The sequence below is a fragment of the Polyergus mexicanus genome, unplaced genomic scaffold, assembly GCF_030449975.1.
Source record: "Polyergus mexicanus isolate NDT 795.1 unplaced genomic scaffold, iyPolMexi1.0 SCAF_6, whole genome shotgun sequence".
Classification (NCBI taxonomy): Eukaryota; Metazoa; Arthropoda; class Insecta; order Hymenoptera; family Formicidae; genus Polyergus; species Polyergus mexicanus.
In genome coordinates this window covers 6710670-6726638 of record NW_027223326.1, presented here as the reverse complement: position 1 = coordinate 6726638, position 15969 = coordinate 6710670, and the positions used below count along the sequence as shown (strand labels likewise).

Genomic DNA, 15969 nt, shown 5'->3' with positions numbered 1-15969 from the left:
ATGTATAATTTATATTTATATAAAATATATACCGCACATAAATATATACTGCATATAAATTGTTTGCTTTATTACTTCCTACTAAATTTTCAAAATAACTGCGAGGCTATTTTTCCACATTTTTTTAAAATAAAAAGATATATTTGTGTGATACTTTATTAAATATTCTACTAAATATTTGTTAAGTATCTGTTTAGAATCTAATTATCTAGCAATATTTTCCTCTGCGTTTATGTATAACATAGCGAATGCTGAAATCAAAATTGAAAAACTCGTTTTCTCTGAGGAGGAGTTTTCTGTGAGCGAAATAAAATGATAAAGAAGTAATATGCAAGTTTCTAATTTGCATAATTTTCACCTTTTTTATTTTAGTTTTGACTACATCAGTATTATATAAAAATAATTTCATTAAAAATATTTTTAAAGTAATAATAATTAGAGGATATAGCTGTTAAAAGTAATACAAAATAATTAGACAATAGCTGTTAAAAGTAATATAAAATGAATATAATAGTTATAATATTATTGATAATAATAATATCGCACATTATACTATGTACAATAATACATCTAATATTATAATTCTATAGATCTTTTTTTAGTTGAATCTTTATAGACTTCTTTATTTGACATAAAGTTGTATTTTTGGACAAAATCATCGTGTGCCAAGATAGCGACGTTTCTTCCAGCTATTGCACTCATTTCCATCGCACTACCAGCCCACTCAATTGCATTGACATGATATAGCGCATCGTGTAGCTTGAATTTATCAAAATGTATATTTGTAGTATTTGAGTAGTGGGGATATGCTTTCCAAGCAATTTCCTTCTTTTCAGTGACCTAATACAAGGAAGAAAAATTATCAATTATGTTAAAATACATCTTCTAATATCTTATAAAACAATTATTTCGTACATGAGAAAATATATTGTTTATAAGATTTGTTTCCACAGATTCTTTGCTAAAGATTTTCCAAATTTGCGAACTTATTTCATTTGCCCCATCCACATGATTCACTTCTCCGATTGAGCTGATTTTTGTTTTTTTAGGATTACAAGATAGAATAACATCTAGAGCCTCTTGCAATCCAAAATACTTTGGATTAAGATCTCCGTTAATAAATGTCGCATATGTCGTTTGATATTCTCCTGGAAACACTAAGTTATTTGGAAAATCGACGAATTCTATCGGAAATTCTTGATCGTGTGTAAGCGGTGCAGCAATAATTACAATATCGTAAGTACATGTTATTGAATCTATACTATCTGAAATGTAATATATGCATAATTATTAAATTTTAAATATGATTTTACACTCATCCATTGTATACCTTTATTCATGTAGGTCACTTCGTATTGACTCGAATCGCTATCTGGTATATTACGAATTTTTGTAACACGACTTGGTATTATATTTACATATTTATTTCTATAAATGAGATGTTCCGGTACCTAAAATTTTTAAATTAATGCACATTTTACAAGTATAATTGAGACGTGTATAATGTAACAATAACAGTTCAATAATACATTACTCCTTTATTTCCGCCTTTAACAGACCATAGATCAAAACCTGCTCCAGCTATGGATATTAAACCTACGAAACTCTGAATATTGACATCCTGACCATAATTTGTTACAATAGTCGCTTGCACTACTTCATTGATCAGTCTTTCTGTGAAACCCATATGTGAAAGATAATCCTTTATAGATAATTGCAATGACTTTGGGAAATCCTTATTCATAGCTGACAGCAGTGCAGTGACATTGACAAAAGACTTTCCATCATCCTGCAGATTATATATCTTCCCGAAATCTTCTAATATATCATCTACATGTCTGTCCAAAGTAATATAATTTTACTCTTTCTTAGTCTGTTACAGGGCACGATATCAAAGTACCTTTTAAGTCTATATAGTTGAAAACCGTATCTGTAAAATAACTTCGCCATTGATACAATGTACCACGAGTTTTCCTTATATACAAATTCATCTCCATTCCATATGCCATACTTTTGTTCACTAGGAAAATTATGCTCTAAACCTGAAACACGTGAAAGCTCATTAATAGCATTCTTGGTATATTTAATAATCAAATTGTATCTGAGTAAAAAAGATTCTTCCTTTACCCAAGAGTTTGACAAACTTCTGCATATACATGTTCTTAGGGTGTATAATTGAACCACCGGCTTCTACTTCATTGTTGTCAATTTTTACTGTCGCCAATCGTCCGCCAATGGTTTTCGCTTCGTACAAGTCAATCTCCAAACTTCCATTGAACAATTCTGTGAGAAAATGTGAGGTGGAAGCACCACCGATGCCACCTCCTATGATGGCTAACAATAAGAGAAGAAATTAAATTCGTAACATGTTAAACTTATATGTATCTTTTATAAAATATGAAATCAGATCTTACCAATACGTGGAACACGTATTTCAAGACAAGTCCCATATTTGAGTACCAGTACCCCAAGTATTAACAATGTTATATATTGCATCATCATGATTCTAAAAAATGATAATGCAACTATTTGAGCACTAAAGATTTTGCGAAGTATATTTATACATTCCTATAAATTATATAATTATTCGCAAGATTATGTTTATGTTGAGAGAGAGAGAGAGAGAGAGAGAGAGAGAGAGAGAGAGAGAGAGAGAGAGAGAGAGAGAGAGAGAGAAAAGAAGAGAAGAGAAGAGAAGAGAAGAGAAGAGAAAGAGATAATTCATATATGTATGTATAAATGATATAAATATATGTAAATAAATATATAAATGTTTATAAAATTTTTTGAAAATGTCACATTTCTCGTATATATATGTGACGCGCGATAATGAAAATTTAAATATAAACGTGCGAATAGAGCTCATATATAGATGGCTACGGTCGGAACGACGCTAGAAATACTTCGAAGCGTTTGATTGACCAATCAGGGCAAAGAGAGTAAAGAGATCTTTATTCTAATTGGTTAATGCAATGCTTCGAAGTATCTCTAGTGTCTTCTCGACCGATATAACATTAGCGATCACGTGACTTAGTCTAACGCTAGCGATTGAGCGATTGAGGCAGGGTAGAATCCAGTATGACCGAGTACGGCCTAGATAAACAGCTGGGAGTAGTCCCAGGTGTCTTCCAAGACGTTAGCTTTACAACCGCGAATTCGCAACGCGATTCCTTTTTTCACAATGATCATTCAATTGGCGAGATAAATCTGACAAGGATATTCCACATTGATCAAAGTTCCTAACGCTCAGAGAGATGTCATCTAAAATATTTCCTTCTTGCGAGACGTCACGATAACAGCCAGCGTAGAAAGATGTGTCGCGACTGGACGACGTAGCATAGTAACGTCGACAGGCTAGGAAGATTCGATTTGTAAAGCTAATCGCACACTTAAGTGACGAGATAAATGCTTAGAGAGAGAGAGTAGAGATCGCGAGCCTTACGGTAATTTATTATAACTCTTGCACGAACGTTTATCTCATCTTCTTTTATTATATACACCGTTACAATGCATTTTATCGTTTTTTACGTACAACTTTTTATGCGATTTATCGATTTAGTATAATTAAGTTAATATAATATAATTATTCTGTCCATCTGTGGGAGCAATGTTGATTTGTACACACATAATACAATCTCATTTCCTCTTCAGCTCGTCTAGTTTGTGCCTGGAAAAATACAGCTTCTCTGTGATTGCACTTTGGGCATGGATGTTCTTCGGTTCTTGGCAATGTAGGATCCGATATTACATCAGCGACAATGTGTGTCAATTCACTTAAAAAAGAAAAAATGCGATTAAATAAATTAATGATGGACTTTCAAGCGCGACTGTCGCATACATCTTTGCAAGTCTATGAATTAATCTCGAGCTTAGGACTCGTCATATTGGAAGGGTATCATTTTGTATGACAAGCATATTTGTGCACAAAATGATTCTTCCTTGCACGTGTTATAGATTTTAATAAGGACTGTTTAACAATATATTTGTATAGATATTAATCAATTTTTTTTTTTTTTTAACCCACTTATTTAATCAACTTACTCTATTTCGTGCATGATCTTGTTCACATAGATACAATTGCTGTCCGCCAGTTGCTTAAAATCACAATTTCTGCACTAAAATAAAAACAAGAAATCTTTGTGTATAATATAATCTGTATGATATAATTCAAAGTTGTTTCTTTTTTCATTTTTTTTTTTAACAAAAACAATTACAACAACAAAACAAATTCTTTGTTGCAAACATTATTTACTGGAAACAGTCGCAATACACACTCGTACTTACTGCATACATGAGCACTTTATTTTCTTTATCCTCTTTAGGATACAACATATTGTTACACTCCTGGCAAAATCTAATACCCACGAATCCTGGTCCGTCATCATGCGTGTCATAGCCTGTTATCTTCGACATGATCTCAATCAACGATTACAATAATAATTGAAGAATCGTAGCGCGTGGTAAAATCGTCGATGCGTTATATCTGCAGATTAAAAAAAAAATAGTATTATTTTACACAATATACATAAATTAATTTTACTCATAGTGTAAAGTTGAAAATCTTTAAAAAATCGAAATTATGATTTAAAATTAAAATCTATTTATTATATTATAATATAATAAAATCTATTTTACATTATGTTATAATAATTTTATTATTTCTTTTTAAAGAAGTATGCACACAGAGAACTCACAGAATTAACCTATAATTTCTACTGTCAGTTACATCTATGATATATTCCTGTAATTATTATCTTGTGTTTATTCCGTTGCAAATTGCAAGGTAATACGAAATAAGCTTTGATTGTCGAATAAGTACAAAATCCATTGAATATTTAGACTTGACAAAATTCAAATGCTTCTGGGCAATTCAACTATTGTACTGTATTCTTGAAAGTGACCAAAGGACAAGGATGGCGACCGGACAAAAATTGCAAACAACAGCCAATCAGAAGATCTGATTTTGACATAAAACGTCCATTTTGCATTTGTCAAAATTTGACATTTCTCTTCGTGATATGGAAAAAAAAAAAAAAAACTTTTCTTATACAGTTTGCTTCACCTGATTTAACAAAAATCTATCGTTTTTAAAATTTTTCTTAAATTTTATACAAGATTTTCTCTTATTTCTTAGATATTTTCTCTTCTCACATAATTTGATTATATGTAGAATTAAGGATATTCTGGTTGTACAATAATAGTAAAAAATTGTCAAAATAAAAAAAAAAAACAGAAAAAACATCTCTTACACGTTTATATACTGTTTGAAAAATCGAATAAATAAATTCGGATAAGATCTGAAGTGTCAGAAAATAATATGGTTTTTAACATTTTCGTAAAAGAAAATAGTTGTAATTAATATTTTTTTTAATTTATGACAAAAACTTTTGATTGTGAATATCCCTTGAAAACTGCAAGAAACAAAAAAAAACGAGTAACTGCAGAAAGAGAGAGAGAGAGAGAGAGAGAGAGAGAGAGAGAGAGAGAGAGAGAGAGAATATTTTTCTACAATCTTTAGTGAATAACTTTTAAATGAGTAAGTGGATCTAAATCAAGTTTTGCACAAATATTTATGAATTTTCTTAATATATGTGAAAATTTTTATTTCGTTGGCAATGTTTTTTCCTTGTTAAATTTGTCAATATAAGTCCCATACAGCACCGCAAGATTGCAATAACATTTTTCTGCAAGATTGCAATATTGCAGAAACATTGCGAAATGTTGCTGCAACGTTGTTATGATATTGCAGCAACAGTAAAATGTCCGCCTATAGAAATATTGCAATATAATATTGCAGCAACATAACAATAATATGATATATATGCAATAATGCTTTATGTATATTTATCGACATAATATCCTTAACATATGAAAAAAATAATAAGAAATTAGGCCTATAAGAGTCAGGATCTAGCGTGTATATAGATTTTCTGTATTATAATAATAACGAAATTATAAAATGTAAATTCTTCAGTACACATTCGACTTCCTTCAGTGACAGAGAATATCTAAGAGAAATAAGAAAAAACTCAATTTGCAATTGTGTAAATTTACAATTTCTTTGTATCCGAAATATTAAGATATCCGGATGCAAAAAGATTGTGGTAAATTTACGCATACAACGAGTTTTTTCACATCTCTCTTGTCTTTATATAATCTCAAAATTTATTTATTAAAATTTGAAGTGTCTTACATATTAGAAAATTATTATCAAATTTTTGATTTTATATAAGAATGGAAACTATTAAAAGAATTCTTAGTCCAATGTCTGAGCCCCTGTATTGGGGTCATATCATACAACTTAAATTAACAAAAATAGTTATTATATCTTTTTAATCTTACTTGCCGCTCTTTGTAAACTTTATATAATCATCATAACTAAAAATTAAATGCGGAATAGATAGCGCAACATGCGCCGCCTAGTGGTAAACGAATGAACTAGCGATTATTGAATACTTTTTTTGGAATATTTTCGCAATGTTGCTGTAACATTGCTAAAGTTATATTGTAAAATAATGTCTTTGCAATATTTCTGCAACATTAAACTGCAATATGCAATATTACAATGTTGCAGCAATGTTGTTGCAAGCTTCAGTGCTGTATGGGGTGCTACAATACACGATTTTCCATAAGAAAATCAATACTAACTTTAAATAATTTCCAAATCGTTAAGAAAATTGTGCTCAAGTTTTGCACAGAATACTCAGAAGAGATAGTAGAACAGTCCACGAAATTTTCATGCTCCTTGTTAATATTTTAACATATGACACAACATCCTTATTGTTAATGTCTTCCCGGATCTTGTGCGTTCCCCCCTTGCTTTCTGTTAACGTGAAACGAGACGAGAGACCGGGCGTCGAAAATTCATGTAAAGACAAGCAGCCTCTATCGCATGAACGCGAACCCTTCGGGCGGTTTCCATGAAATCGGCTATAATTTTATTCGCGTCGACAAATCTGGGGTAAAATCGAGGATCGCGCGTGATAAAAAGGCCACGCCGTGATTTTATTCGTCGCGATCGATCGATCGGCAAAAAAAAAGAAACAAAAAAAAATAACCGAGTCCACCGCCGTTGAAGGAAACTCGTCTAAAGAGAATCGTCTCTCTCTCTCTCTCTCTCTGTCGGAGGCTCGAAGGCAGAGAGAAGATCGGCGCAAGTTTGCTGCGCAGTGACGTATGCGCGCTAGAGGCAATCCTGACGCTAGCTTAGTTCTAGCGATAGTTTACGATAGAGTGTGCGTACGGTGCGGTAGATCTCGTCGACATCGGTAACGCGGTTGTTGCGCCGCTAGTCGAGTAAGTATCGATCAACGTCGGGGACGACGACGAGGACGACGACGACGACGACGACGACGTCGTTGATGGTGCCGGTCGATCATCGCCGCTCTATTCGTTTACCTCGCGGCGGCTTACCTTCCCGGGTTCCCTCTCTCTTTCTCTCTCGTCCGGAATCTCTAGCGTCGTGTATAGCAGCTCTCACATACACACAACACACACACACACACACACACCACCATAGACAGTAAAGAGAAAGAGAACCGACCAACGCGGACGTACCCCCCGGCTCCCCTATCACTCGCTTTCTCACCCCGTCGTCCGTCTCTCTGTCTACCCCCACCCCTTCCGGCCATGGCTCTCTCTCCCCCATCTATATAGTGCAAATCTCGCGGCGGCTGAATGTTTTCTTAAGGGATTCTTCCCACGACGCGATTATTCCGGAAAGCGGAGTGGTCGGCCGATCCGGGGGGATATCCATTCCCGCGCGAGTGCAATTAATAAAACTTAGTAAGCCGTATCTAACGTCGGCGAATGTGAGGAGCTTGCGATTCCGTCTGTGCATCGTTTCTCCAGGAGGCCGAGACGCGACGACGCTTTCGGCGTTCCCGCGAGAGAAGGGGGAAAGAAGAAGCATAAAAGAACAGAGACGCGTGCGATATACGCCGTGTATGTATATAATGAACGAGTGAAATTTCCGAGAGCCCGGAGGCAGCGTTCCTGGGGGGGAGGGGGAGGGGGGCGGCGGGGGGTGACGTCGCGTCGTCTCTCCCGCAAAGAAAGAAAGAAAGAAAGAAAGGAGATATATATATATATATATATATCCCGATTTCGTTCACGTCGTAGAGGGAAAAGGCAATCCGGCATATCCGACGCCGACATGTAATGTAACTCGTCGTCCCCTCGTCTCCGTCTGTCGTCGACCGACAATTCGTGGCCGCGGCTCCGACACGTGATTACGGCGAAACGGCATCATCGTTTGTTTGCGGCGAGGAGGCAGCCGCCCGGTGGCGGCGGCGGCGGCGGCGACGGCCTGCGATAATAGGTTGCGAAGGCGCGTTGTTCCTCCTACTCACCGCCGAATGCGCGCGTGCGCGCTTGCTGTCTGTACAAACGCGCGAGTGTGAATGCGCGCGCGCGCGCGCGCCCCCCCCACTCGTTTGTCCGCCCGAATGTGCGTGCGTATGTACGTGCGTGCGTGCGTGCGTGAATTTTTGTCGGCCGAAAAATATCTGATATAATAAAATATATAATATATAAAATCGAAATATATATATATATATATATATATATATATATATATAACGTTCGCGGTGTCCTATGCATGTGCGTCTGTATGTATAGGGAGGAATGTGTGTGTGTGTGCGCGCGCGATATTGTTGTTACTAGACTTATACCGGACAGCCATATTGTACATTTTTTTTTTTTTTTTTTAAGTCAACCGTCATTTAACCTAGCCGTAATCCCGCGATAATTTCTCTCTCGTTTGTCGATATATGTAAGAACGAGTATTTCGAGAATTTTAGACAAAATCTTTTACCCTCCGTTCGATCTTTTTTTTTTTTTTTTTCTCGAGTCGATCGGGGTACTCGCGAGACCCCCCCCCCCCCTTTGTCTTTGTTCCGATGACGTACCCCGTTCCGCGCAAGCAGGTGATGTATACCGCCTTAAAAAAAAAATATAATATATTGTTTTTCCCCAATTTTTTTTCTTCAGTCGAAAGAGATCGTTGGTCTTCGCGTGTCGCGTTTTTTTTTCCGCTGTTTTGAAAAAATTGGACCCGGTAAATCGAACATTGAAATGTTAAATTCGTTATATTTGTTTCATTAATTATATGTTCAAAAATAGAGCTCTCGAGAATAAGGTCCTTCTCGCTGCAGCAACGGATGCCGTTTCCTCTCCCATTCTGTTCAGAGTTAGCGGTGGCGTCTTTGTTATATAAACATTTTGCACATTTATTTTCGATTTTTCACTACTGGCTGGCTTTACGGATGTATTGTTTTTTTTTTTTGTTCGATTATTGAGATGATACGAATGGATATTTAAAGGATATCTGGATGTTATTTTAAGAATCTTTACATTTTTCATATAACTGTTTGCTCCATTTTATTTATAAAGTATGTACATAATTGATGTGATAGCCTAGATTTCAATGAAACACCTTGTTTTTGACAGGCGATTTGTCTATCATTGAACGGCAATCATGGAATCTGGGAGTAACTTGCCCAATGCGGGCAATTATCCTGGAGGCGATCGTCAGCAGTTCTGCGTCTCGTGGAATTCCCACCAGTCCAACATGCACAGTGCGTTTCCAAAGTTGCTGAGCTCGGAGCAATTTGTGGATGTGACTTTGGCTTGTGACGGAGGCTCGATAAAATGTCACAAAGTCGTGTTGTCCGCCTGTAGCGACTATTTGGAGCGCCTACTGTTAGAGATACCGTGTACTCATCCTGTTATCTTCTTGAGGGACATGAAGATGTGGGAACTTCAAGCTCTGGTCGAATTTATGTATCGTGGGGAGGTGTATGTCGAGCAGCAACAACTCGCTACATTGATGCAAGCAGCAGAAGTTTTGCAGGTTCATGGCTTAATTCGTTTACATGCGTCTATATAACAATGTCTGTAGTACATGAATCATTTTTTTTAAATTCTTTATTTTTTACTCCTGTTAACTTTAGTAGAAGAAAGCAGAAATCGTGGAATTATATGTGCTTTTATACTTTTACATAAAGGGATGTCATTCTTACGCATATATTTTTTTGATAGGTTCGTGGCTTATCTACTCAGGGATGCGATAACTCGTCGAATGAGAGCAATACGCAATCGTGTGATTCTAACGCACCTGTCACTCCGTCGACACCTACTCACGGTGACAGTACTAATTATAAAGCAGATAATACTTCATCCAATGACGGAAGTACCTCCGATTTCCTTTCATGTTCGACAATGCCCGCAACTAGCACAGGGAACAATTCGTCCACCATTACTCCTGTCTCACATAATCCCAATACAACTAACTTTGTAAACATGGAACATAGCGAAGCGTTACAACATCTAGAGAAGGCTTTAAGTGCTTGTGAGGCGACTCTCACTGAAACTCAGGGTATGGTGAAGATGGAACCGGACGAGCAGTTCACTCAGCAGCAAGATGTCAAACCATATTCCATTAGTATGGTACCCAGTAGTAATTGTAATCCTAGCAGCCCATTTCCTCCAATCGAAGGTGAGCAGCGTTATCTCTCTCGTTTATTCAGGCGTCGATATCTAACGCGCTCGTGCAAGCTAGATGTATTGACATCTTTTGCGTATATTTTTAAAAGGTTATCAAAGACGACAAAGGCGTTCAGAAGAAGAACTCAAGCTAGCTTCGGATATGGTGTCGCGTGGCATGACATTTCAAGTAGCCTCGGAAAAGTACAAGATACCGATCAGCACAATTCGATTCTACATGGTCAGAAAGGGAATCCTGCAGAGGCGAAAACGCGGTCGTGGCTCTAGCAACCTCGGCATGAACAGTCAACCGGGTAGTCCGGCCAGTCCACCGTATCATATGATGAGTTACCGTTTGCCGGAGAGCCTAAATTCCAGCCTACCGTAGTGCTGTATAAAGAAGTAGTGAGTTTTTAGACTTCAGTTTTGAATCGAACAAATTTTTTATCGCCGCATCCATAGAGCTGTTCCAGACCGCGTCTCATCGATATACTTTTAACTCCCTTGCACTGAGAGTTTATTTATATTTTATATTACTATTTTTTTTTCTCCTTTTAATTTGCACTTCATTATTCATTCGCTGCGCAGCGATACGTTTGCGCTGTTTGATTTACAAGACTTTTATATTCATGGCATATAAATGTTTTTCCGCATTTTTATGCTATCGTCGACCGCGTGTGTATGATAGAGATATAATTTGTGTCTTGAACAGCTCCGCTCCATGTATATAAAAAGATACCATATGTAAAAGTTCGGACACAGCATTAAGTTAAATATCTCGCACGCCTTATATCACGTTTATGTTGAATTCAGTGTCCTTAGGAAGACTGCCTAAAATCCAAATTTTTTCCTTTTTTTTCTTACGAGTATAAAGATATGTGTTATTATATTCTGGAATATATTCCATTTATTGACGCATGTAACGGTCGCGTCAAGGGAGGGCACGTTACAAAATAAAATATAGCACATTGCGGGAGAACTTTGGCAAATGAATTATGAATTAATATTGATAAATAATAATAATAATGTGATTCCATACTTATAAGTATTTGCGTTTCAGGCAAATGACGCTAAAGATCAAAAGATATTATAGATTGTTGCATTTAACTAATTACGTTTCTAGATCTTATTATTTTGAAACTTTTTTTATACGCAGGATTCGTATACATAAGCGCCCTTAATATATAATGATAAGACAGAGAAATATTCTATGGGATATAAATATACTGATACAAATGACAATTTCTTTATGCTGTGGACGAACGTTGCGCGTATGGTTGATTCTCAGCCGTGTTCCGTTCTTCTACTTAGTGACCGTATGTAGCTAGCCTGCATATGTGGATAGTGTGAGATATGTTTTTGGATCTTACATCAATGTCGCTCATAGCGAGAAACAGATTTACAAAGTACAGTTCGGAAAAGAAAAGAAAAGAAAAGAAAAGACAAAAAAAAATAGACAAAAAAAAGAAAATTGACTATGTCGTATAATGGATATTTTTTTAATGACCTTGAAATATTTTGACGAGAAGACATTTTGTAGCATATAAGTTATTTTTTATTACATCATATTTATATGATTCACAGTGTGAAGCTCATCTCGTTAAGTTACTGTGGCATTTGTACGGCACACATAATATGTATGTATTTACCGAGTATTTATCTTTCTATATTTTAAATGAATCCTCCATGGGAGATAAAGCATTTCGATTACCGCACACTGTATATCCTGCGCCAGAGTGACGCTTAAAGATCAAAAAATGTATACAATTGTAGAAAGTCAGGACTTGTTCACAAACGTCGATTAGTAGTCACTATGTTTAAGACTGGTAACACGTGGCTAACATAACCAGATTTTTAAAGTCTTAGACACAGCAATCCTCAATCTATTATACAGATATTTTTGTAGGCACTTTGTCGAGAAAGGTTTCTTCTTTCTGCCTCTTTATTCTATATATATCTTGAAGATAACTTATGCAGTAAGAGGAACCTGGTATTTATTCAAAGTTTACCATTTAGCTTTGTTAAACATCACAAGAGAGATGAACGATCATGACGTAGTGTAATGCTTTTTACATGCTAGTGTACAAATAACAGCATTTGTAATTGACGATAAGAATCATACCCTGGTGTCTGTAAAAATCGGTGGAACGTCGAGTTCTCCGTTATTTTTATAAACATCAGTTTTGCCTTTTCAAAGATGTTTAATTGTATGACAACTATGGCGCGCATACAATTGTAATTGTACGGTGTATTGCCTTTGTTACATAGCATTTGGATAAAGCCATATTTTTCCATGCAACGCAATAATCCAGCAAAATAAATGACAGTTAAAACTGAGAAGCAGCCTAAAATAGGAAAGAGTGCCAGATACAAAACTAAAGCGGACATGAACAATAACACATATAGAGAATAAAGTTTATCTCTATCACTTAGAGTGTGTAACTGCCTTTCTCTGGCCTCATACACTGGATCATTAATTTATTTATATTAGACAATATTATACAAAAGATACATGTAAAGGAAGAAACTAATCTAACTTAGAAGGCTTGTTAGAGCTACTATCGATTGCAGTAAGACTGCTGCCATCCGACTGACGATGAAACACTTTCTCAAGAAGTAAAGTTGAACATTTTATCGAAACATATATATCACAGATCTTACATAATTGTATTTATTCTCGTTTATTTCATTTCTTTATGCGATTATTACATATTTAACACAATTGATTATTTCTCTACTTGTGTTTTACGATATCGAAATATCGGAGAGAGAAAAGAAAAATTAGTCGCATATTGGACATTGTGATGTATGCTAACGCGAATTAAAAGCACGATTTACAATTGTTGCCTGTTGTAATGTCCAGTAACTGAAAGACAATTGAACTGTAATGACTTACTCATATATAGTATTCTTTTCAATGAAGAATTAATATATCGTGTAAATCATTGTTCTAAGAGTTCCAGTTGACAGATATTTTATACGGATCTATTAAACCAGTATTCCAAACCAATGAAAAATAATTAGTTTTCTAATAATAATACAATACATTTTATGTGAATTTAGTACAGTGCTTAAGTCATTAATGCTCAGCGTATCTAACAAATATTTTTAGTGGAAATCCGTGTCATACTCACATATGTATCATAATGTCTTAAAGTATGTAACTAAACCACAATCAAAGAAGTATGAACGATACTTAATGACTATTATCATAATAGCCACTATTAATAGCAGTAAATAAGTAGCCATTTTGAGGCAGTTTATATTATATTTAATTACACTGTATCGCTTTGGTCTCTCCGTTTTTACGATGGTATTATTATTTGTAGATAGAATCATAACTCTAGAATCGATCGAACCTCGAATCACTTATTTTTAAGTCCATTTTTTTTACAGTTACCGAGAATTAAATAGGCAATGCAATTGAAAAACATAACACACATAAACACACGGATGAGATCTATAATTGCGTAATTGATGCGATCGTGATGGATAATTTGTCATTTAATTTTTGTTATTTTTTGGATTATATGTATATTATATATACGACTACATTATACACGCTATATACACGATTACATTATCGAGTTTGACAACATAAATCCATATATGTGTATAAGTAAATATTTTTATACAACCTCTTTTTAGCTTAAGTTTTTATTATTAGTGATTTGCGTTATAGATATAGCTGGAAACATTATGCAGTGAACTTTCCGATGTAATACTTTGCACGTGAGCTTACGGGCGTGCATAATCTTTTTAATAAAAAAGAATAAAATAATTGTCGCGAAATACTCCACAAGAATATTTTTATGAAGTTATTCTATTTAATTTGGCCGTTTATATTCTGTATTACGTCGGAAAAACTTTGATATAAATTAGTTTTTTATTATTTTTTTTTTCCTAAGAGATCGGTAACATATATATAGTTGGCTTGCCTATTTACGATGAAAATTTTCTTTAGTGTTTCGTAAATGATTTGTAGCGACAAACAATGCGATTGACTTGTAAAAGTTCAATTTTCTATAATTATAGATTCCGTAAGAGTAATAAATCTAAAATATGATTATATATTAGAGCTTTATAAGGATGATATATCAGGAGTGTGTGCCATATTACATTGAACCGACGTCGCCGCTGACACTTCGATCGTTCTCCGTAAGACTCAGTTACTCAGTTTCCTCCTTCGCGCTAGTTGTCCGAAACGCGCGATTCCAGTATTATACAATCGCGTATGCGAAAGCCTTCGACTGCATCCATTTAACGGATCGTTAGATCCTTAAGCATCCTGTAGAATATAGTCACACTTATTATTACTACACAAATGTATATCTTGCGTTGTTCTCGAAAACTTGTATTCAAGATTCACTCTAACGCGTGTTAACGTCTATTGGTCCTTTATTGACATAAGAAGCGAAAAATTACGAGTTTTTTTTTCTTACGAATTGAAGTAAATAAGTTTTCTTGCACTATTTGTCTTCGATAATATAGATTACTAAAACACAAAAACTCCTTCTTTTCGTTATCCTGTATTAATAAATGAATGTATAATTTCATCTAAGAAAATGGAATTTACAAGCATTGACCAAGATTTATTGCTATTTATTAATTAACGAATCAAAAAGACAGTTTTCGTAGTATTTTGTTAATCTATATTATCGAGTAGTTCTGTTTAAAAAAAAAAAACTTATTTATTTTGATGTATTTAAAAAAAAAACCATTTATTCTCAAACTGTTTTCTCGCTTCATAATTCAGTATAACACCGATAAAAAACGAAGAGCCTCTTAATACATATTCATTTTTCCCGAATACTTTGGCGCTCTTTCGCAATTGCTTTGTTAGTCTTCGTATTCGAAAGATAATAATGCTCTCGTGTGTCTCAACGAAACTTCTTAACATCATTTAACGAATCATCTTGTTGCACAGCGACTGTTAGTGCATGCTAAATGTGTCGAACATGAATATGTGCAATGAATTAGCATCACATTAGCAAATAGATTCGATCTTGCGGGATACGGCATTATTACGAATAGGCTTTGAATACGAAGACACCGATTTTAAAAAGTGACGATTTGTATTTAGATTTGTTGGAGAGCACTTGGTTATCGTTGTATGCGCGTTCTGAATGTGGGACGTCGAAGACGTGCGGATTCAGTGTAATACGGCGAAAAACACGCATGTGGACACAAAAATACGACGAATATGCGCACACACATATACATATATATATATATATATATATACATACCCATACATGCATACACGCATACATACATGTGTACACAAAATACAGAAAAGACATATAAATAAGAGACGAGAGGATCGAAGGAGATCCCGAACTCATCTCGCGACTGTAATTACAATTCGCAAAAATATACCGTGCCGTTTGGTTTGTTGATCGCAACAAACCAGCTTTTATAATTCGCATGTAAGATCACCGTCATGGTGTGTAAGATCTTAATAAAATCGGTTACGGTTGTCGT

General features: G+C 35.1%; 3 protein-coding genes and 1 long non-coding RNA gene across 15 annotated transcripts; 2 read left to right on the top strand and 2 right to left on the bottom strand.

The window, feature by feature from the left end:
• Nucleotides 1–361: 361 nt before the first annotated feature.
• Nucleotides 362–3362, bottom strand: LOC138933808 (prenylcysteine oxidase 1). Of its 5 annotated transcripts, none has more exons than XM_070296816.1 (8): nt 3031–3362; nt 2415–2506; nt 2128–2334; nt 1901–2042; nt 1535–1838; nt 1331–1451; nt 916–1265; nt 362–840 (listed from the first exon to the last, which is right to left on the bottom strand). In XM_070296816.1, exons 2-8 carry the CDS (start codon nt 2500–2502, stop codon nt 577–579), a joined length of 1476 nt encoding a protein of 491 aa, XP_070152917.1. In that variant the 5' UTR covers nt 2503–2506; nt 3031–3362; the 3' UTR covers nt 362–576. The 5 variants fall into 5 exon arrangements, with proteins under 5 accessions (XP_070152917.1, XP_070152916.1, XP_070152915.1 ...); XM_070296815.1 differs by having other exon boundaries at nt 3041–3362; XM_070296814.1 differs by having other exon boundaries at nt 3245–3362.
• Nucleotides 3044–5010, top strand: LOC138933812 (uncharacterized). Its single transcript, XR_011447041.1, has 3 exons — nt 3044–3443; nt 3652–3892; nt 4323–5010. It is a non-coding gene; the product is annotated as an uncharacterized lncRNA (long non-coding RNA).
• Nucleotides 3460–7482, bottom strand: Rpii15 (RNA polymerase II subunit RpII15). Of its 4 annotated transcripts, none has more exons than XM_070296826.1 (4): nt 7414–7482; nt 4285–4483; nt 4042–4115; nt 3460–3773 (listed from the first exon to the last, which is right to left on the bottom strand). In XM_070296826.1, the coding sequence occupies exons 2-4, from the start codon at nt 4411–4413 to the stop codon at nt 3584–3586; spliced, it is 393 nt and encodes a 130-aa protein (XP_070152927.1). In that variant the 5' UTR covers nt 4414–4483; nt 7414–7482; the 3' UTR covers nt 3460–3583. The 4 variants fall into 4 exon arrangements, with proteins under 4 accessions (XP_070152927.1, XP_070152928.1, XP_070152926.1 ...); XM_070296827.1 differs by lacking the exon at nt 7414–7482 and adding an exon at nt 7244–7333; XM_070296825.1 differs by lacking the exon at nt 7414–7482 and adding an exon at nt 6649–6850.
• Nucleotides 7135–15731, top strand: LOC138933810 (broad-complex core protein isoforms 1/2/3/4/5). Of its 5 annotated transcripts, XM_070296823.1 has the most exons (5): nt 7135–7296; nt 9451–9853; nt 10042–10498; nt 10596–10890; nt 12754–15731. In XM_070296823.1, the coding sequence occupies exons 2-4, from the start codon at nt 9479–9481 to the stop codon at nt 10871–10873; spliced, it is 1110 nt and encodes a 369-aa protein (XP_070152924.1). In that variant the 5' UTR covers nt 7135–7296; nt 9451–9478; the 3' UTR covers nt 10874–10890; nt 12754–15731. The 5 variants fall into 5 exon arrangements, with proteins under 5 accessions (XP_070152924.1, XP_070152919.1, XP_070152922.1 ...); XM_070296818.1 differs by lacking the exon at nt 7135–7296 and adding an exon at nt 7303–7944 and having other exon boundaries at nt 10596–15731; XM_070296821.1 differs by lacking the exon at nt 7135–7296 and adding an exon at nt 8166–8329 and having other exon boundaries at nt 10596–15731.
• The last annotated feature ends 238 nt before the right edge of the window (nt 15732–15969 follow it).